Source organism: Xylaria bambusicola, assembly GCF_022495145.1.
Source record: "Xylaria bambusicola strain CBS 139988 unplaced genomic scaffold F5B22scaffold_74, whole genome shotgun sequence".
Lineage (NCBI taxonomy): Eukaryota > Fungi > Ascomycota > Sordariomycetes > Xylariales > Xylariaceae > Xylaria > Xylaria bambusicola.
Window position 1 is genome coordinate 75,776 of NW_025953627.1, and position 22,122 is coordinate 97,897.

Below are 22,122 nucleotides of genomic sequence, written 5' to 3' on the forward strand. Positions count from 1 at the left end.
AAAAAACTAAAAAAAAAAAACATAATGCCTTACTTGGTTACAACTCGTATACTAAGCTCTCTAACTTATTTTCATGCAGTCATTAAATAATGCTCAGTCATTCATCATCATGCGATAACGTCTTCCATTTTTTTATTATCTATTTTTTATGTACAGAGTGATTGGATATCAAGCACTAGTATCAAGATACCACAAGTTTTAGAATGAAGTTTTTATTATGTTAAGGTGTAGTCTAAGCCGAACCCCTCTACCTTCTATCTCGTATCTCTGTGCCAAAACCAAAAATTTTGCATTCCTTGCAACCTGTATACATTTTTTGTATCTCAAAAATGGGGTATAAGTTCAGTAGGATTGTCTAGTTACTGGGTTGTGGTACTTCATTCAGAACGCCGATGGTATCAATTACAACATCTGCAAGACTCTTAAATGTAAGTGTAGACGCTAGGAGCTTCTGGAAAGGGTAGTCTAAACCGAATTCCTTGAATAACCAAGTTCGTAACTCCGCGCCGATCATGCTGTCGAGACCATAGCTTGCGATTGATGCCTGGCCGGTGAGCTCGAAGTTGTCGAAGGGGATCATGAGGATGCTTGACATTCGCCGCGCGATATGCTCCGAAACAACCTGCACAACAGCTTCCGGACTTTCGGAAGCTGCAACTTTGATGGCTCCAGTGAACGAGTTGCTTTCACTGTCTTTGCTGTTGTTGCTGGTCCCAGTACCAGCTAAAAGCCTCTCCATTGCAGCCCGCGTGTGACGGAAGCGAGAGTCTTCATGCCAGTATGCAGCAGTGTTCTCATCCACAGCTGACGCTGCCAGCTCACGGGGCTCCATCCCCATAATAATCTGTGACTCATCTGCAATCACATTTGTTGTGATTACCGACTTTGAGGTGCTTGAATCCTTCCTCGTGTCGCTACTCGATCGGGACATGAGCATTGCCGCTTCAAACCCCCGCAGCATTTCGTGCTCATCAATGCCATACAGGCCTTTTCGAACGAGTGAAGCCTCGATTGAGTCGTTATCAGCTACGACACCTACGTCAAGCACCATCGGAAGCACAAGTGATGTCGCAGCCAGCCCTGCTGCACGTCTTTGTCGCGCAAGTGAGTCCAAAGCGCTATTTGCTGCGCTGTAGTTGGCTTGGCCAGTATTACCTAGTAAGGCAGAGATGGAACTTGTCATCACGAAGAATTCAGGGTCAATGCCTGCACTTTCGAGTGCACTATGAAGGCTCAGTGCACCCTGTGCTTTAGGTCTAATGCAGTCATAGAATGATTGGTGTGTCATCTGCTCAAACATACCATCCTATATCAGAATTGTATCATTAGCAAACATCCAGTAGTAGTTGTAATACATAACGTGTCCAGCGTCTAAGAACGTCTGAATACAACAGACTTTTCAATCGGCTAGAACGGTTACAATGTGAGGATCACTAACCTTTAAAACCATCGCTGCGTGGACGACTCCTCGTATTGGCCTCTCTGCCTGGATTGAAGCTACAATTCTGGCAATTTTATCTTGATCCGAGGCATCTGCGCGTTCCACTCGGGTAGAGGCACCGGAAAGCTCAATATGCTTAACTAGGCGAGCGGCCTCTGGTTTATCGATGCCCGAACGTGAGATGAATGTGAAGTGTTTAGCGCCATGCGCCATCATCCACCTAGTTAAGCTGCGGCCTAATCCCCCTAGACAGCCTACAAGTAGATATGTAGCATCTGGGCTTAATCGCAATTGCTTCCTCTTGGGTATAGCCCATATCCGGCTGGTTTGAGGACGATAGCACACCACTACCTCAGGGCCGTCAAGTTCCTTACCCTGGTGTTTTGATGTATACATAGTGTCTTCAATATCAACACAATGGGTGTCGGAGTCAGACATTTCCATTCTGAGTGAGGGATGTGCTTCGATAAGGTTTAATGACGTCGCCAGTAGGCTTGAGGCAGCTGTGGTAGATTCTCGCAGGTACTTCATTGAAGAAGGGATGAAGCTTGCACCTCGTGAAAATGGTAACGGATCCAATGTAGTTTCAAGAGGCTGTTCGTTGAGCACGAGGAGGCGGCATGATGGTGGGATGCCTCTCCATACTTCCTGTGCCAGATGTGTATCGAAGTCATGTGCAATAATGGTAACAGCGCGAGAGGGAGCCGACTCTCTCTGACTTGATATCAAGGCATTTACAGTGTTTGCATTATCCGTATTATTGACGACGCTGAACCGCCAGCCCATGATATTTGCCAGCCGTGTTAGCATCTTGATGCTTTGTTCATGGCCTGGAAGCGATATGACAGTGTCTCCTTTCTCCAGCTTGGCACTAGAGAGACAGAGATTTACAAAAGGGTACAGCGGAAGGGCAGTATGCACTAATTGTTCAGGCGAGAGATGGAATAATTCTTCACTGACAACGGCATATGCTGAAGTAGTTAATACTGTCTGCAATGTGTCATATGTGAAGGCTATCGCACGTTTCCCTATGAGGTTTTCAGCTACGGAGCTGCCAACTCCGATAATGTTGCCCGCTACAAGCATTCGAGAACCGGCAGAAAAGGATGGCCAGTTCGAAGCCAAAACTTGGATCTCGACCTGCTCATCTCTCAAGGTCGCTAGTTTTTGGTCTTTGAACTCGAACACGAATCGTCCGTCCTCTGTCTTGGTTGTTAGCCTCAATGAACCAGATAATGGTGTCTTTTGAGGCTGGACTTGACTAAAATCTCGATTCAACACATCTCGGGAGTAAATTCGTGAAGTATGTATGATGCCCCGGTGTAACCAAAGCTCAGTGTCGCGGCCCGAGTCCTTCGTTGCTGCGGAATTAAGTGCATGTACTATGGCATGGCACACGTTGGCCGGCTTTGTATCAGCATCTACATCTAGTATTGTGATCTTTGCGGCGGCTTGCTCGGAGCGTATGACACGAAGCAAACCCTCGGCTATACCACCTGCTCCTGAATGCCGCCCCACTGAGAGCCCCTGTCTTGCTCCTCGAGTTAGCCAAAGCACCGGGACTCCCGATGTCAACACTTGCTTGATAATCTCGAAAGTAGCCTCTTTCTCGAGCATCAAAGCAGATATTGCGCCAGAGAAATCATCAATCAGTATGCGACGGTCTTGTCCTCGGGTAAATTCAGATATATCTTTCTCTTGAACCTGAGCCTGGGATTGTAGCCTTGGTAAAGTATCTCCGAAGTCACGCAAGTTTCGGTCACATGATGCTGACAACACCGTAACTTCGTCGAGATAGGAGCTGGCCTCAAGTTTCTGAGCGCTGCCCTCAGTCTTGTGAAGCAGGGTGTGTTCACCCAGCTTTAATGAGAATACAGCTCCCAATGACGCGGTGGCTTCAGAAGGGTAGATCAGCCATCCGTCCTCACCAACAAGTTGTAGAAGGAGCTCAGAACACAAAGGTTCCTGGCCTTGGACATGAGAATCGGCCACAACCAAATCATGACTCTTAGCATCAGTCATGTCCCAATTTTTAGGATTGGCGCCCCAGGTATTTAACTGCACACGTGGTTGTGCCAACTCAGACATCATGACAGCTGTCTTGTCATCGTCGCCCACGGAGACGACAACGGAAATGCTCATGCTGTCTGGGATGGTATCTAAGATGGAGCCGATCAGTGCTTGGGCACTCGCAACGGAATCGCGTACAATAATGAGTATTCTAGATAAAATTTGACGGTGACTGATGAGATCGACACATCGTCCAATTTTGTCAAGCTCACTCGGTATATCCGGCCACAATGCTTCCAAGTCGTCATATCGAAGGGTTTGAACATCGGGTTTCCAAGACATGATAGAGAAAGGTTCTGACCCTTTGGCTTCGGTCCCGTTGAGAACATCAGATACAGCAGGCAGCGCAGCTTCATACGCAGTACACGTCAAATTCTTGATATCTAAAAGCAGACTGTGATCACTGCCACTGAGTTGGACATTGGTATTGAAGCGACGCCCCTCGAAGCCGTTTGTCCATGCCACGGCGTGGCCTATGCCACTTTCTTGGCCAGTCAATGCAGGGAACAGTGTCACTTCCTCGAGGCGTGTTGGTACAACGCCCCAGGGCATATCTTTATGCTTCCCAGAGTTGATTGAGATAATGATTAGTTGTAGGCAAGCGTCAATACTTGTCGGATGTATTAGATAGCGCGATTCGCCCTGCATTTCCTCGGCATAGATTTGTCGTATGGTTACGTCGCCCGAAGCATGATGAAGAGTCCTAGCGGTCCGTGCATGTCGCAATTGCTGAAAGGTTTTTCCATAGTAAAAGCCCACTCGATGGAAAGCACTGTACCACCGTTGCCCTGACACACGTTGTGTCAGAGCCGTCTCGTCAACAGGAGTTTCATTGCTAGATAGGATGCTCTTGGGACTGCCGATCGCCGATATTCTTCCATTGCAATGAGTTGTCCATTCCCCATCTGATCCTGGAGACTCGACGGAAAAGTGATACCAATCCGATGTCGGGTCGGTCGGTGACTGTAGATTCAGGATAACCTCTATACCATCGTCATCGTCAGGTACTACCAAGGCTGTCCTGATATCAACATCACGCAATGTGACTCCTTTGAATGGCTTCCCTGCAGTTTCGCAGACTTGTTGTAGTGCCTCTATCGCCATTGACAGATGACCTGCAGCGGGGAAGATTGCCGTACCGCCGAGCTATTTGATATGTGGTGGTTAATGGTATATGCTTACAAGAGACATGGAAATTGTATTTCAGTACGAGAACTCACATTATGGTCTTTGAGCCATGGCACATCGCGGTGCCGCAGGACATTACGCCAGCTAGCTGATTTTCTTGAAAGCCCTGATATGCGACTACCAAGAAGGTCGTGGCGAGGATAAGCTCGTGCTCGCTGCTCAGCGCTGGCTCGTGGTTCTGTCCAGTATCGCTTTTCGTAATTCCATTGGTATGGCGGAAGATCAACAATCAGATGTTTCGTTTTCTGCTTACGAGCATCGTTCTTTATACCACTTTCATTCGATTCATTAACTCCTTCCAAATCGACGTTGTATCCCTCTAAGAATAAAGATCCCGCGACACTTAGCAGCCTATCTGTGTCGTTTTCGTTACGTTTCAAGGATGGGAAGTATTTGATTCGAGACCCTAAATATTTGTTATGAAGACATATTTGCTTGAAAGGGCCAGCGAGAGCCGAGTGTGGTCCGACTTCGATGAGATGAGTTAAACTTTCAAAATCCTTGTTGCTACCTAATTGTTGGACAGCTGTGTCAAATAAAACCCTGTTGCGAAGATTGTCACTCCAGTAACCTGGCTTCAGTGACTCTGAGAAAGAATCCACAATTCTCCCAGTGACAGATGATATCATGCATGATCGTGGACGACGCCACAAGAAGTCGTCCTCTGAGATCTCGTTGAGCGCATTGGTAAGCATACTATCGTAAACTATACCGACAGATGCCATATGGGGAGAGTGATATGCTCGACCTGTTGGGAGCTCTCTTGCAAAAATCTTTTCTGAAGCAAGTCTCTCTCGGACCTCTGAGATCGGGCCTTCTCGTCCACTTAGGGTCACACTGCTAGGTGAGTTTTCACAAGCGATGCAGACATCCTCCACGTCGAAAGGAGACAAGTACTCTTCAACTTCGTGCACTCCTAATCCGACCGCCAACATGGAACCTGGGGGTGAGTATTCAGAAACAGATCGTCCTCGGCAAAATGCTGCAAGAATCGCCTCAGGAGCGCTGATAAGTCCAGCAGCATAAGCCGCCCCGATCTCACCCGAGGAGTGACCAATGCTGACTTCGGGTGTGATATTCCACTGCGCGAAGAGGTCAACGAGCGCGATCTGAATTGCTGTGCATAACGGCTGGGCAATGTCTGCATCGTTGATTCGTCTTGCACTGTCCTCACTGCTCTGCAGAAGCAGTTCAGTCATGTTGAAGGACGGCTTGGGTTGGGCCTTACTCAGGATTCTATCCAGGTGCTGGATTGTCTCCATCATAATAGGGAATTCTTGGCAAGCTGCCTTGCCCATGCCAGCCCATTGTGCCTGTGATAGCAAGTCATCAGTTCATAATTACTTGGAGGCGATGTTGACTGATACTTACCCCCTGACCAGTGAAGAGAAACCCAATAGAAATTGGTTTCTTCGAAGCCGACCCAGTTTGTAAGGCTGCCTTGGAAAAACTATCGGATTCATGACCGTCTCTTGCTACAACGTAGGCTCGATGCATAAATTTCGTCCTGCGCATATTCAGGGTATATGCCAGATCAGAGAGATGATATTCTGGGGCTACGGCGCCGACGGCGGTGATATTGCGAAGTAAAGTGGGCTTATCGTGTGCCGAAAAGCACAAAAGAGTGGCCTTCTTCGAGAGTCTGACATGCTGCGAATCTCGCCTTTTTTGGGCGTGCTGATACCAGGGGTACAGAGATTCGATCGCGTCGATGATGACATGGCCGTTAGTACCTCCATATCCAAAGGACGACACACTGGCTCTCCGTGTTGGGTAATCACTCGGCCAGGGTGCTGTGTCAGCATGTACCTTTACGTTCCAATCTTTTTCTTTGACTATTTGATTTTTTGTCAGCATGCCATTGACGTACCACCAGAGAAATCCTCGCAATACGGCATGGCGGTGAAGATTACCTACTTTCAGGATTTAAGTTCTGGAAATACGCAACTCCAGGTATTATCGCAGCCTCTGTCATTAGTGCTGCTTTCATTACAGCGAATATCCCGCTCGCCGCTTCGGAATGTCCAATATTTGGCTTGACTGTTTCATGGGTTAGCACCAGCTAGCCAGGAGCATAATGGCGAGAGCTTTACCTGCTCCAACCAGCAGAGGCTTATCAGTGGGTCTCCTATCGTTCAATGCTCGTGATATTGCTCGTACTTCTATTGGGTCTCCTACAGGAGTGCCTGTGCCGTGAAGCTCGGCATAAGCTGTGAGAGTAGGATCGAGATTAGCCTTTTGGTATGCCATTCGCACCACCCGCTCTTGGCCTGCCGCGCTAGGGTGAGTTATGCCCATCCCTTCAACTTTCCCATTGCTGTTACACGTCTTTCAGTAAACCTAGTCCTCAAAGGCGGATAATTTCTGCCCACTTACGTGTTAACGGCCGTCGCGCGTACGACGCCACGAATTGGGTCACCATCACGAATCGCGTCCGAGAGACGTTTCACGAACAAAGCGCCGGCTCCTTCCGCTCTACCGTACCCGTCGGCTGAAGCATCAAATGTATGGCAAGTCGACGTCGGAGACAAAATGCCTAGTTTTGCAGTATTCATGTGTTGATCAACGGTTATAATCAGATTAACGCCACCGACTATAGCAGCGTCGCAATCCCGATTGCGGAGGGCGTGACACGCGTTATGGAGGGCGTAGATAGATGAGGAACATGCGGTGTTGATGGTGAAACTGCACCAGTTTGGTCAGCGTCGCACTCTCCGTTGAGGCGTGAGCGGAGTAAAACGCTAGGGCATGGCGTGGCAGACAGGGGCTAAGAACTGACCTCGGCCCATTCAGGTTGAATACGTTACCAATACGGTTGCTGATTATGCCAGGGTCAACCCCTGTTGCTGCGTAGTTATGGCGAAAGTCTGGTTCGCGGGTTGACATCTGCTCTATCGCAGGGAAATCCATGTCAGCGATTATTTCCGCGCAAATTATGGAATGGTGTGAGGAACTGACGATAATCTGATGTGAAAGACCCCACGAATACCGCCGTATTGGACCCAGCAATGGACTCTAACGTGATACCCGCTGACACTAAGCATTCGTATGATACCTCAAGCATCTTTCTCTGCTGCGGATCGAGCCATTGCGCTTCGATGGGCGTCATGTTGAAAAAAGTAGGGTCGAACTCTTCAGGCTGCCCATCGAGGAAATACCCTCCGGCAACATTAAAGGAGCCTGGACGGGCGAGATTCTCGTGATAATGGGCGTCGATATTGAAACGAGACTCGGGTACCCGCGGTGTCTGTCCAGAGCGCTTCTCGACCAGCATCTTCCAGAAGGATGAGTCTGAATCAACACCACCGGGCAGTCGACAGGCTGAGTGGCCTCACTGTTAGTCTATCATCTCCAAATATCCTTAGAGAAAATAGGAGTTGGGATTAGAACATACCCATGCCACAAATAGCCACGGGCTCGAGAAGGGACTCCCCCAACCCCTCATCTTGCTCTACCAAGCCCGGCGACATGTTGAAAGTCGGGTATGCTTAAACAACTTTTGTTGAAGGTTTTGGCGTCCTAGTTTGGTTCCAAGTTGTCGGGTGGGTGGTCGACTCTTTAATAATCAAACCTCCCTGCCAGCTTATAACCATTCTCTTCCGCCCAACGGCGGCGTAGTCCCGGACTCCTGCAAATTTCTCGCACCATTCATGAATCACGGTGAAAACCCCCAGATCCGTCTCATACGGGCCCACTACAATTCTCACCTTGATCCACAATGGGACGGCCAACATCGTTTCGTCCAGGGCCCCGGTCATCCAAGTATTTCGCCCCATGCTGATGAGGTGCGGTGTACATACAGAGTACACAGTCACTACGCCGATATGCTAGTGTGTACCTTTCAGATATTTCTGACTTAAACCTGGTCTTAGAAAAGACTAAGAACGTACTAAAAGACGACGTCTTGGATATACGTGTACTAGAATGTAAGATCCCTAATCTACCCCTTGCTTGTTTGCAAGAATCTAAAGTGTCGTTTGAATCAGGAACAAACTACCACAACACATTCTGAACGCTACGTGCCGCCTAGGTGTCAATATTGTCTTTTTTTTTTTTTTCTTAGTCTGTGGAAACACGCCGTTGAACGAGGCTATATATGGTATTATCGAAATCTACATATCGGGAATTTTGACACCCCTGGGCAACAACGCAAATATATCTACCCATGTCTGACTTCAATGCTTGGGCCGAAGAATGGCCCCGCCACGGTAATTGGGTCCGCCGCATCGGATAGCAAGGGCCGGGTATCCTTTACCGCGTCTAACGCTGACATCCCCTTTGACTGGTAGCTATGACCAAGCCGGCGCTCATATGGGGAAGTTACAAGTCGATTTGTATTGGCATGGAATCGAGGCACCACGAGCTATATGCCGCGCAGCAAATATCGGTGAAGTTCAAAGACTTGCGGTGAGCTCAAGCACTTTTCCTAGACAGGACAGACCGTTGTCACTGCATACGCAGCGATCTCGTGGAGACTTAATATAGCACGTATATATCATTATGTAACGGGGATGTCCAGAGGAGTTCTGAGGGTATGCCCCGAGTGCCCCTAGGTAAGTATATCGACCAGGATGATTCGACAACGACCCAAGCTTTTGGTTTGCACCTGGTCGGTACATTCTTGCCTATCCATCCAGACGACAATGGCATAGGTATTTTATGTGGCATTATAGCCCGTTCTCTCTGTACGGTTCCTTTGCATCCCAGGCAGGGAGCAACTCTTCCATCCTGTTTGTATGCTCCAAGGGATGTTGACAACAGAAAGGGCATGGTAATCTGCAAAATCACTGTTCGTACTCGGCTCGTAGATGTAGCAACGGCCAAGCTGTCAAAAGCGGGCTCGGTACGATCGTCACTAGGAACGACCCCATGCGAATGTGCTACGCATGCAGTGCCATGTAGTGTTCTGCAGCTGTTCGAAGTATTAAGTATGGAGTCGGCCCTGAATGTCGGTAACCGGTCACGGCAAAATCCATAGTCATGGTTTCAGGGATGTTGCTTCGTGACAATCCTTTTGACCGACCCTTGTAGCGTACCAAGCCTGTTGCCATATCACTCTGTTCGAATAAGGAAAGCGTTTCGCTCCATTTTCCTGAATGATTGTGAGATAACGACAAAAACGTACACTAGGTGCAGTGATGCACCACGTAGCAAGAGCCCGACATGAGCATAGGTACACTACCCACTCACGCATGAGACGAACTCCATCAATGTACCATCCGATTGAGTCTGCATGCATACAATACATCCTATGTATGTAGGTACGGTAGTACACTTTCCACAGCACTTAGCTCGCCAAGCCATGAACCGAGGCGTTCCAGTCGCTCATCAGGCAGTTCTTCCGCACATGACGCGCACAACGCCGCAAAATTCTGCTCTGCAGGCAGAAGCAGTGCAGCAAAGTGGTTCGATAGCCCCGGCTCTGTGGGACTGGGATCTAGGGTCAATCCCGGGCCGGACGCAACGGTTCCCACCAGTAACGGTACCAGTGTTCAAACGCCACACATCTGGACATGGATGCCCAGCTGTCAGATACTAAGCGAAATGAGGCGCCGTATTATCTTCCTCTCATTGGGTTGTACAAGTACACGTGTAAATAAGGATCACTAAAGTTTTAAGATCGCCCGGGTATAGTTCTTTATTGGTTCTGGGAACTGGGGTCATGGTTGGCTAGCGTTATCAGTCGACACTGGACTCCGAAATAGGAAGTTAAGCAAGATTGAATTGTCATGCGAGGATGGCAGTAATTTCACTCCTATCGGATGCTTCTGAGCAGCTCGAGCAGGTCTTGTCGACGGAAATTTCATGTTTGAATCGGACACTAGTGATGTTCGATCGACGAAGGTACATGAACGTAGCCTGGATGTGTCCCCATCCCATTGCTTATTCATCATGAAATCACGACATTTGTGGTCCAGCACAGTACGCGACCGTCCACGCGGTGACTCTACGCATCGTCAAATATCGTACACGCGCCCTCTTCCACGGGTTACTGGTCTCTTGTGCAAGAGAGCCAGCCATTGAGAGCAAGCTGGGAAGTCATTGCCCCAGATGCCGCACTTATATTCCTTGGGCTCAAGATACGGTTTCCAGCAATGGACCCATGATAAATAGATCGCACGTGGCAGAGCGGCGCAGAGCAGCTGGGCTGGGCCGGCCACTGGTCCAGCCTTGAAATTGCTTTTGAACCGGACAGACAGCCAGACTTTGTAACCCAGAAAATGCCCGATGTCTCCGCCACACCCCGAAAATTCGGAGGCAGCTTGAGCTACCCTCGGCCTCCGAAGATCCACTCCCAGTTCTTCAAATATGTCACTCAGGCTGGTTACCGATATACTAGAATATCACATGAAGTTGTGCAAAGTTGGGGTTTCAACGCAGCTAAGAGAGTTGAAAACGCTCGGTGTGTAGGTAGGCTCTTACAATGGACAAAATCCAGGAGAAAAGCCCATCTTCCTGAGCTCGTAAATTTGTCAGCTGTCCCTATAACCCTCGGTAGATTGTCCGTCCGTATCCGATAGTGAGAGCTCCCAAGTTTCAGAATTCATCCTTACACCCCAACATTCTTGCTCCTCAGTTGAGGCGACGACAAAACCCGCCCGCTCGTACAGCCTGCGTGCCCCTCCAAGCGCGCTGTAAGTCCACAAGACAATCTTGGCGTAACCGCATTCTCGTGCGAAGCGTACACACTCATCAATCAGCTTTGAGCCAAGCCCAACCCCGCGCACAGCTGGGTCAACAAGCAGGAACCGCAAATGTGCTGTGCTCGCCTCTTTCCTGTGTTTTAAAACAGCGACTGAACCTAGAAACTCGGACGTTCCCACAGACTCAACTATGAACGCGCGCTCTAGATTAGGATCGAAGTTATCGAGGAAATCAAGCGTTGTGCGAGCAACGTCGGCTTCGAAACTCGGATCCCAACCAACTAGCTGTTTATACTAATGCATTTACTTAGCCCGTGCTATTTGAAAGGTGGTATTGCTTCTCTTACCAGAGTAGCATGCTGATGAATTATCAGCCCCATGTCACCAGGACGATGCGTTCGGATATTGTAATTGGCTGTCATCGCGTACGACAAGAATTTGTTGGGTATTCTGAAATCAAAAAGCAGCACGGATCACATGATAATCGATCGATCATGTGGCGTTATGATCTTACATGATGGTCAGGACACTATCAATGGCACTGGCCGACCATCTAAGCTTCCTAGTGTGCCTATTCACTTGTATGGAAGTCCCTGCGGAGACACTTACTTATACTTATTGTAGCAACTGAGTGACTCATTGCCACCCCTGCACTATTAGGCCAATGTTCCGACCGGAAGTGGCCCCGAATTGGCAATACGCCGGCACCGAAGCCTTGGGCGCTAAACATTCTATTTTCCCTGCACCAGTAATTACCTCATCGCTCTTCAAAATCTCTACTTTGACACTAATTACAATCCGAGTCACAGGTACAGGCGACTTAGGGGTTTGGAAATATGACATATGGAAAGTCGTAGGCTTGGTGATGCAAGAAGAAGAAAATTGTATAGTAGAGGTCAGAGGACTTACTTTCCAATAAGATAAATCCACATACGTCTTGAGGTAATTAATCATCGATTTCTTTTCGATATTTTGAATGAGCTCTTTTGAATAAGTAACTAACAGATACTGGCTGGACATCCAATATTCGAAGCCCACTGCTCTCCACTAATCCCCAGGATCGACAATATGCAGTTAATTGTACCTCCTATGCCCTCCCCAGCTACTAGGCCAGCTGCAACCCCAAATCCCAGCTGCTCAAAATCACTGGGCCTCTTCCGTTTCCATACCTTTGCCATAATCGCCCCCACCATCATCGTGATGCCGGTTTGAGGGGTTGGTAATGTAAAAGCCAAGGCCAGAATCATCATGTTGGGCTGATAATTCCTGAGGAATGATAGTCGGCCAGTGAACAAGACTTGTTTAAGGAAAGCCAGTAACCCTGCACTGGCCGCAAAAGCAATCGAGAACGTGGCGCTAGATGCTGGAATGGGTGAGGTAGACTCACTGACTGCAATCGCGACTGCTCGCCAGGATGCTACTGCTGGGCCGGGGAATTGACATGTGTGATCTGTCATTTGGTCCTCAGATTTCGCAATGATGCATGGGTAGGCCTTGGTGAACAAAACAAAGATAGAGGGTGCGACCATGGTGGCGACGAACGTTCCCAGAAGCTGGGCAACGTATTGAAGGCGAGGCGGCGTGCCGAGCAAGAAGCCAACACGGAAGTCTCCTATCAAATCTGCGATATTCGAAGTCCTCGTTAGAAACTTGAATTTCTACATTACCACGCTTCTATATCACGGTGGTCTCGATGGGACTTACCAACTCCTTGACTTGCACCGATGTTTGTTAGACTAGCACCAAGAAGGTTCAGTCTTTGAGCGTCAGTGATGCTACCCCCTGCTGCCTGAGTAGCACCACTCAAAATAAGTTGTGATACTTTTGAGATAGCGTTGAGGGGTGTGGTGTCTTTATTCGCAAGTTCAAGGATCAGTTCTAATCTGACGTAGGGAGGGCTTCTACATTGACACAAGTGGAAGGGGCTTGCATACCTGTTGCTCCCGTCGCTTGAATAGCAACTAAAGAGAGGCACAAGGACAAGAATAGAGCTAAAAGTGTCTCGAGAGCTGACATTTCGAACAGAAGCGGTGCGACGACACCCGCCAGAACCACTAAAACAACAACCCCTGGTGCCCACATCCACCTGGCAATATCTCCCCTGTTCTCTTGAGGCGAAGACTCGGCTCCTGTTTCTTCCTTGCTCTCTACGAGATTGTATCCAGAGAAGAGTCGTCCTTGAAAGATTGGTCTTATGGTAGAGATTGTTACCATAGTGGAGAGCACAGCGAATTTCCATAAAATACGCCATTGACAAGCCAATTCTATTTCAGATTTCATCAGTAGAATGCAAGATAGGGCCATGAAGGATTGGTAATAGCCATGAGAAGATGGAAAGCAAAATTGAAATCTTACCGACGAAAGCGACTGTCAGCGTGCAGGCAACTCCCGGCCAAAGCAACCAGTATCGTGGACTTGGATGAGCAGCATTAGCAAATTCAGATGACATTACCGCATAAGACATAAAACCAGTCCAGCCGGGCTTGCTAGATATATACTCTCCAGTTGCAATACCCTGAGCTACGAGGTATGGTCCAATAATACCCCTGTTTCCCTCAAAGAGTTAGCTGAACGACATACAAAACAAGAAGCAGTCCATAGCGTCAGTGAAGCCAGCTGATATAATAGAAAGAGCACTAACCATGCCAGAACGGACCCTCCAAAGAACGAGCAGGCAACCCCGAATTCGACCAGCATGCCACTACCTAACATGGCGGGAGACCACTCTAAAGACCAGCCCCAGCTCTCAGCTGCGACGCATAGGCTAGGGGCAATACCAAGTTCGGCTAACCACGTAAAAATGTGCCAATTCTGTTAAGCTCGTAGTTTAGTGAATCTACACTGATTTTGTTTCCGTACACATAGCAAGATTATGATAGTGTATGACATACCCAGAATACTCCAGGCATCCATTGAGATGTCACTCTAAGAGTCATTGCTGCAATGAAAGCATAAATGGTGGTCCTCATCTTGAGCGTGGCTACTTGCTCTCCATTTGCTGCTGAATGCATGCTCCTTATCGTGATAGCAGTCGCCATAGAAGACGGGAACACGAGGTTGAGTTCAGAGGCCACATGCTCAATGAAGAACTTCCGCACTGTTTCACTGTTTGAGTCGATACTACAATCTTGGCGTATACTGATGGGAAGAATACATACGAGGAACAATTGACAGGAGCCCGAAGTACCCGCCAACCGCAGTGAGTGCGACCACCCGAAAGAAGTCCTCTGTGGGACTTTTTAGGAGCCCGAGCTGGTAGAGGGCCGGCACTGCGGAAATGAAGACATTGGACATGCCCCCGGAGGCTGTAGCAACGGTCTGGACGATGTTGTTCTCATGGGGCCCAAACGGGTGATTTGTGCCAGCCGTCCATTTCTTCAGAGCGGAGAAACCAACTATGGCCTGTTCACTTGCAGATTTAGCTAGCTAGTACCAATAACTCTAATACCATATATATTAGGAGAAGGACGGTGGATCATACACCGAGGATGTTAGCAGAGGTAGTCCATCCTGCCTTCAGACCAAGGTAGATATTCGAAGCGTTGACTAAAGCTCCACACAGGCTTCCTATGAGAACGGCCCTCGGCGTAACTATGTTAATGATTGGTGTGGTCGGCGCATTTTCGAATGGTACGAATGGATTGATGTTATATCTTGGAGGGACCGAGCCCATACGATCATCAGGATCGCTGGTAACAGTGATATTAAAGTCGTCGTCGACGCCTAACGGATGTTCGACTTCACGCCTGATCTGGGAGGGCGTTTCTAAAGACATGGTAGATGAGCACGAGATACATTTGTCTCTTTGAGTATGTAAAGAAAACCGAGTCAACTAGGAATAGCATAGTAGTGTCTCATTTGCCGTTAAAGCTAGAATTGGCCCCATTGCAGTGGCTTTCTACTTGGTACGACCATGTCGACACTCTATCAACGCCTTGAGGTGAGACGAGTAGCTAAGGATCTACTCTAATAGGTAGATGGTCACATTGTGCATATACATCCAGGGATGTGGGTTGCCTTTCCGTCGACTTGGTAATTACGGCTGCACACATAAGGAATCGAATCCCATGTGATTGTCATAGCCATGACAAGGCATGAGAGTTGGTAATACCTAAATACGCATTGCCCCCTGCACGGTAATATGCAAGGTCACAGCAACGTACAAACATTCATGCAGGACAATAAGCATTTCACCACCAGCCCCTCTTTATACCAATACCCCCGCTTGATAATTAATCTCAGCTGTCAGCAGAAGATGCCTTTCATACACTACCTAGGAGATGGCAGTGAAGACTGATCCTAGTGAAGAAGCAGAGTTCCCTTTTCTTCTCATTAAATTTCACCTGGTGTCTTATGGAAAAGAGAAAGCCCAAACTGAAGCTCACTTTAACCGCCATAACATGATGCCATCTTTCTATTTCAAATTGCCGCAGTGGAAATGGCCCATTAGGGGTAGCGCAAGGGGTATTTACACTTACCTCTCGGCCGACCAGACATCGACTGATCAAGACTCTGGCGAGTCCCTTCTAGAGAAGGCCGGACCGTGTATCGGCGGCAAGTGCTGTCATAGACCTTTTTACAGGGACGCACGATTCCTGGTTGCACATTTTGCTATATTCTCTATTTATGTATTTATTTTACTTCTGGTAGGACACAGTGCACAGAATCTAAGGTATCATGGGCTGCCATATTGTAGGTTAAAGCTAGCAGGCTCTCGAAAACATGTGGTCGACTAACACCAACGTTCAGCTCCGGCTAGAGGCTATATCACATTTCAAGAGACCTCTTTCAGCCTGGAGGATCGTATTCAAGACCATGCGAGTCCTTTCACGGGCAAGCCGAGCGAGGAAGTTGACCAAGCCTGGCACGATCTCTTGAATGGTATGTTACTCGGCTCTGACTCCAATATCTGCGTATTAGAAAGTCGAGCTAACTCGGAACAAAAGACGAGAACATCCTGCTCGAGCCCGAATACATCCGCCATTACAATCGCGAGGATTCCTCGGTGGAAGTTCCAGAACATGGCCATTACCTAGGCACTCTCAACGTGTACCATGAGTTGCATTGTCTCAAGCGGATACGGCAGTATATGTACATGGACTACTACTTCCCGTCAATTTCCGAGCACCAGAAGGAGATTAACCGGCTTCACAATGGTGAGTACTTGACAGTGAAACCATGTGAATGGCAAAGAAACGGATTTCTACGAACTCGGACAGGCATATTACTATTTCTAGGTCGTCTTTCCCTCTCAGATCACGTTAGATATGCTTATACCACTGCCGCTAACTATCTGAAAAGAACATTGCATAGACTTCCTTCGCCAGTCTGCTATGTGCCACGGCGACATCGGACTAATCACGTATAGCTGGCATGCAGACCAGCTGATGCCGATTGCGAACGCGACGAGCCACCAGTGCGTGGACTGGAACAAATTATCTCATTTCACACGATCCAGATCGGTCGATATGATGAGACCCAATTGGCTGAGGCACCCTACGAAAGGTGAGTTCTTGTAACGATTAACTGGTACGGATTCGATGGATACTAACCTGAATTCTCTAGGGGTGGCATACCCCGATGGAGAGGGGGATAACATTGGTGCAGCAGAATCACCGCATTTGGACAATGGACATGGACATGGACATTGATGTTGATGTTGATGCGTTGCGTGGCGTTTGCACGCTGGCTTGTCTGAATGTATATGTATATTCCTATTCATAATGCTAGAATCACCGTTCAGAGATTTTTGTCAATCCATTATACCATCACGGGCTTGTAACTAGAACTATTGATGGACTTAGAGCTTAATTATTCGTAATGTAAATTGAACAACAAGAAACGAGCTGGATCAAAACGTACAAGAAAAAGTAAACAATAATTTATAAGGCATTTCAAGTTCAATCTGGGGCAGTATATATATGCTGCTAGCCGCGCGATCCTATGAAGAACTTCTGGAACGTTTATCGAGTCCAAAAGATTCAATCTCTTGATGGGTGATTAACTATGTGCCAAAACATGCAAGGGCGGAGAATGAACAATATGACTATGTGCTATATTTTGAAACGTTCATTTAAATACTATAAAGTTACGCTTAGCTTGAGTAGGAGATGGGTATTTTCGAATATTGCTTCTGACTGATCTGCCACGCGATGCCCTTTTGTCATTCCCGATAACTATCTACCTTACTGTAACGCTCCACGAAACAAGGCACCCCACCTGAATGAAGCTTTATTTGGTATTTGTTGAAAGCTCTCCGGAAGACTTTAATTCAATCTATATACCAAGGATATGTCTGCCTAAATCTATTCTGGCTAGCAAGTGACCTAAACATGGGAAACCACTACGATCGAATTAGTTGTGAAATTTCCATCAATTAACTTCGACGACATAGAGAGAAAAACTTACAGGTGTTCCAAACCCACTAGCTGCGTCCCATCCGCTCATCGCCGGAAAACCCGAAGTATTACAACCTCGAGTCGAGCCCAAAGTAACATCAGTGAAGGCCCTGAATCCGCCTGAGTAGAGCCAGGGATTCAGGAACCCCAAGGGAGGCTTACCCTCGGCAATTAAGGCATCGTTGACTAGAGCCACCACCGCCGCAAAGATTGGAGCAGAAGCACTCGTGCCATCAACAACCTTCGTCGTTCCGTTCCAAACAGTTACGATGCGGTATCCCATAGCAGCGACGTCCGGGTACGCGCGCCCGTGGCTGTTGTATAGCCCATCGTGCAAACCTTCCAGTCTAGAGATATAGGAATTGACGGCATGATCCTGATAGGCCGGCCTCGCGAAGTACTCGCTAAACCCACCACCACTCACAAACCCATTTCGATCATTATATGCCACGATCTCTGGGTTGATGTTTCGAGTAGCCCCCACTGAGGTGCCGTAAGGGCAACTTTCGGGAAAGCGCGCAACAAACCTGGGATTTCCGGCAGGAGAATGGCACTGCTTCGGATCCCCGACACCCCAGTCGCCGGAGCCGAAGACAACAGTTACGCCCCTGGCCCCTAGCTGTGCAAAACTATTGCAAACCCATTTGGCATAGGACGGCGGAACCGTGTACTCGGTGTCCGCATATGATGTGCTGACCACCGTGGGGAGCTCAGTTTGGGCTAGAATGTACTGTAGCCAAGTCAGAAATGGCTCATTAGTGTTGTCTGGAAGCGACACGTCGGGCTGGTACGGTGGAGGCTCGCCCCCGACGCTATAAGTTACCAGACGGGTAGGGCTTCCGACGCCAAGCATGACTTGAGCATCTAGGTTTCCCTCACGTCCCTGCCCACGCTCGAGCTGTGATGCGGTGGCTGGTGTTTGCTGATTGACAGCACCGCCAATATCGTAAATGGTAAAGTCGTTCGCCGCCTCGGCAGCCTCCGGACGGTAGAGATGCAGGTAGCGTTTTATATCGGAGCGGTTATTGAACTCGCCCCAGTAATTGGTCAGAGCCATACTATTCTTCTCTGCTGCTTGGGCTGTGTAATTCAAAGTTCCATAAAGTGTGCGCAAGCATATTGGAGTCACTGCGCTAGTATTGCAAGCCGTTTTCGGCGTCATGTCAACTGGTGGGTTGGATAGATCTATCTTATGCAATATATCAACGCCGTCGGCAATGTCCTCGGCTGCATCATTCAGCGATGGTTGCGTTGAAGACTGCACCTGACGAGATTGTGATAAGATACTAAGCGGCCTCATTTGGGAAAAGGATGTTGTGGGTTGCACGATGTCGATAAGTCCATGTAGATGTAAAGGCAGAGACCAGTCCTCGGTGCGGACAATTGTTACATTCTGTTTTCGGTAGACGTGATATGATGTATGAAGTAATTTCTCAACTAATGAAATCGGCAGTTTCGGTGTGATGATCCAATCTCGACTTGGTGAAAACTCGAGCAGCTCCACTGGAACTTCATAGCCCTCCAGCCACTCTTTCACGGCATCGATTGTCTTGTTAGAAGGCTGAACAAGAGCCCTTACAGCCTGTGCTGTAAGATGAAGCCTGAATCTTGGATGGCCAGGAGTAGATATTTCCTCCAGTTTCTTCTCCAGCTCTTTGAAGTTTTCTTGCGCAAGACCAATGTGGAGGCTGAGCTGATGCTGACGGGGCGCTCGCTCACCTCGTATCCAATCTTTTGGGCTAACATGATGTTCTTTAAGTGAATAGAACGAGTACTTTCTTGTGCCTGGGTGTGAAGTTGATGCAGTTGAAGCTACAATGGCCCATAAGATGAGGAGACTCGTCAACATCATATGATGCACCGAGTAGGTACGCATCTAGAATAGAGTGAACAGCAAAACACCCTGCTTGCATTAAATCCAGCGAGGGATCTCGGGGTTTGAGACTGCTAACAGGAGACTCTAACATTGTGAATTATTTCGCCAGATATTCGAGTTCCGTAGCGTGACTGAGCGATACTAAACTCACCTCCCAGCTACACAAAGTGTTGTCAGTGCTTGCTGGCGATTGACATAAATGACCGTGCATGATGACCAAGGAAGATTTACATGTAAGCAAGAATGGAAATAACCCGGTCAATTCAGATGCAGCGTCATGCTACAGTATTCGTCGATTATCCTTATTGGGAAATGCATGTACCGTTTTTTGTGCCATTCCAACCAATCAACTAGCTGATACTTCAGTTTACATCTGAAATTGCCTGGTTCGGAAGTGCCTATTTGAGCCAATCAAACTGCTTCATTAGATGAAGCTACCTCCATATTATGGAGAAGGTTTGGTAAGGTATGTTCAAGTGTCCAATAACGGCTAAAGGAACCTTATAGGGATTGATGTTATGTCATTGATGATCAACCATTACATGGGTGACCCTCCAACAATAATGACTTCGTCAGAAGTGCATCGTGTTATTAGACTTGGATCAATCCAGAAAATTTCATTCCCAGATGTCACTCAATATTTATGTAATCTCTGAAACTCTTAGCTCTTGTCCCTCGATGCTTTTCAAGAGTGAGCTCTAGTTGTTTCTTTAGTAAGATCATAATCTAAATACTTGTTTTTGGAAGCGACTACACGACCAACAGTAAAACTCCATCATGCAGTTTTGGCCGAAACCCCCAACCTTTCCCTTCACCTTCCAGAAAAATCTAGAGGAGGCAGGCCGACCCATCTCCAGCAACAGTAGCGAAGATGGTCTTCTCAGCGAGAAGGATATCAGGAGTCTTCGATCGAGCCGTTCCCCCTTCTCAAGAACGTGGATCTGTATTTGCCTATCACACCTCATTCTTTTCGCTATCTACTTGGCCACGATAATCTCTCTGCGTACAGAAGTGCATAGGCTACGTAAACATGGTCCCCAGCTGGTCAACAGTGTGTGAATCAAAATAAATGAATCCCCTCTTATTATTATTTACTTACATCATCAATTAGCGCCGGCGAATGAGGCGTTAGAATGGGAATTACGGAAGTTTGACACGAATGATAATCAAAACGGGCCATTTTCTGGAAAACCACGTGAAGAAATTGACCGGAACTGGCACAAGCTCCTCAATTGCAAGTCCACACCTAGGTATAATATAGTTCTATATCTCGACATTCTAATTTTGTGTTATAGCTGAAAACATCATTATCGAAAGCGAGTACATGAAGCAATGGGGTCGAGAGAATTATGGTGTAGCGTCTCCTGACGGGAACGGCTTCCTCGGCACTCTCAACGTGTATCACGAGCTCCATTGTATTGTAAGACATTCGTTTCAAAATTAAGGGCATAACATATCGGACCTAACATATTGTAGAAACGGCTTTATCAATATACGTACCCCGATACATACGCCAAAGGCCGAACCTCAGGGGATATAGAAAGGGATCGTGCACACAAAGGTTTGTACATAAGCATCGATTTATCGTTCTTGAAGATAGTCGCTAACATCGTATGAATTCAGATCACTGTCTAGACTTCCTTCGACAGTCCGCCATGTGCCATGGTGATATTGGGGTAATCACGTTCCAGTGGTCTCCTGACAGCCTTGTTCCCGTCGCCAACTCAACCTTTCATCAGTGTGTCAACTGGGAAAAGCTTGATACATGGACAAAAGCTCGGACAGTGGACATGATGAAGCCAGGCTGGCTAGTTCACCCGACCAAAGGTGAGTAGCACTTTGCAAACTTACGAACGATGATGCTGATGATCGTAACAGGCCTGGCCTACCCTGAAGGAAACGAATGGTAATGTAACGAAAAGCTCTAAATTTAGGCATATCGCGCATATACCTATGCACGCACTGTCATCAATGAAAAAAAAAAAAAAATATTAGATATAAATCTTTAGCAATATGGGGAACTCGGTTATATGATTACATTGTTACTCAGTTGCCGAGAGTTCTTGAAAAGGTCGAAACAGGTACCTGTCATACTTCGAGTACGAAGGGTAACAAGTAAAACACTCCCGCGGCCCGGGCCGCACGCTAGAGCACTGGTCTGCCCTACGCGTTTGTTTAGATACCCGCTACCGATGCGCCAATCCATAGGCTAGTTTTATCAGACACAGCTTTATGTAGCTAATTAGAAGTTGATTATGGTCTTGTTCATTCAGCACTGCTACGATCACATTGAACAATTCAACAATACCTATAATTATTTCGCTTAAACCCTTCATTGGAACATGCGTCGCATTGGCACGAAATGGCAAGTCAAGAATGTACCCTCTTCGACCGCGACTACGCGGCAGGCAACATCGCGCGGTGCCTTTATTCTCCAACGCCTATTCGTCACGTTGATAGCTCACGCCATTGTCGACTTCGTGGCCTCCCTACCGCCCCCAGACC

The 22,122-nt window shown here is 47.7% G+C and overlaps 6 protein-coding genes across 6 annotated transcripts; 2 read left to right on the top strand and 4 right to left on the bottom strand.

The window, feature by feature from the left end:
• Positions 1-126: 126 nt before the first annotated feature.
• On the bottom strand, positions 127-8,625 carry F5B22DRAFT_526976 (uncharacterized protein). The gene is made up of 10 exons (XM_047972681.1): positions 8,094-8,625; positions 7,658-8,020; positions 7,479-7,590; positions 7,076-7,384; positions 6,793-7,016; positions 6,617-6,739; positions 6,071-6,534; positions 4,732-6,012; positions 1,439-4,657; positions 127-1,306 (listed from the first exon to the last, which is right to left on the bottom strand). Exons 1-10 carry the CDS (start codon positions 8,167-8,169, stop codon positions 356-358), a joined length of 7,122 nt encoding a protein of 2,373 aa, XP_047825619.1. The 5' UTR covers positions 8,170-8,625; the 3' UTR covers positions 127-355.
• Positions 8,626-10,882: 2,257 nt separating this feature from the next.
• F5B22DRAFT_526971 (acyl-CoA N-acyltransferase) lies at positions 10,883-11,916 on the bottom strand. Its single transcript, XM_047972680.1, has 2 exons — positions 11,691-11,916; positions 10,883-11,637 (listed from the first exon to the last, which is right to left on the bottom strand). The coding sequence occupies exons 1-2, from the start codon at positions 11,763-11,765 to the stop codon at positions 11,173-11,175; spliced, it is 540 nt and encodes a 179-aa protein (XP_047825620.1). The 5' UTR covers positions 11,766-11,916; the 3' UTR covers positions 10,883-11,172.
• Positions 11,917-12,301: 385 nt separating this feature from the next.
• On the bottom strand, positions 12,302-15,221 carry F5B22DRAFT_526969 (OPT oligopeptide transporter protein-domain-containing protein). Its single transcript, XM_047972679.1, has 8 exons — positions 14,825-15,221; positions 14,502-14,745; positions 14,235-14,440; positions 13,985-14,154; positions 13,699-13,889; positions 13,278-13,607; positions 13,048-13,194; positions 12,302-12,964 (listed from the first exon to the last, which is right to left on the bottom strand). Exons 1-8 carry the CDS (start codon positions 15,116-15,118, stop codon positions 12,342-12,344), a joined length of 2,205 nt encoding a protein of 734 aa, XP_047825621.1. The 5' UTR covers positions 15,119-15,221; the 3' UTR covers positions 12,302-12,341.
• A 370-nt stretch (positions 15,222-15,591) lies between these two features.
• On the top strand, positions 15,592-17,200 carry F5B22DRAFT_628018 (uncharacterized protein). The gene is made up of 5 exons (XM_047976377.1): positions 15,592-16,035; positions 16,093-16,224; positions 16,290-16,499; positions 16,645-16,848; positions 16,909-17,200. The coding sequence occupies exons 1-5, from the start codon at positions 15,624-15,626 to the stop codon at positions 16,992-16,994; spliced, it is 1,044 nt and encodes a 347-aa protein (XP_047825622.1). The 5' UTR covers positions 15,592-15,623; the 3' UTR covers positions 16,995-17,200.
• A 193-nt stretch (positions 17,201-17,393) lies between these two features.
• F5B22DRAFT_527119 (Pro-kumamolisin) lies at positions 17,394-19,833 on the bottom strand. Its single transcript, XM_047972682.1, has 2 exons — positions 17,752-19,833; positions 17,394-17,686 (listed from the first exon to the last, which is right to left on the bottom strand). The coding sequence occupies exons 1-2, from the start codon at positions 19,615-19,617 to the stop codon at positions 17,615-17,617; spliced, it is 1,938 nt and encodes a 645-aa protein (XP_047825623.1). The 5' UTR covers positions 19,618-19,833; the 3' UTR covers positions 17,394-17,614.
• Positions 19,834-20,246: 413 nt separating this feature from the next.
• On the top strand, positions 20,247-21,885 carry F5B22DRAFT_628021 (tat pathway signal sequence). The gene is made up of 6 exons (XM_047976378.1): positions 20,247-20,668; positions 20,729-20,851; positions 20,913-21,037; positions 21,094-21,178; positions 21,241-21,444; positions 21,496-21,885. Exons 1-6 carry the CDS (start codon positions 20,395-20,397, stop codon positions 21,525-21,527), a joined length of 843 nt encoding a protein of 280 aa, XP_047825624.1. The 5' UTR covers positions 20,247-20,394; the 3' UTR covers positions 21,528-21,885.
• The last annotated feature ends 237 nt before the right edge of the window (positions 21,886-22,122 follow it).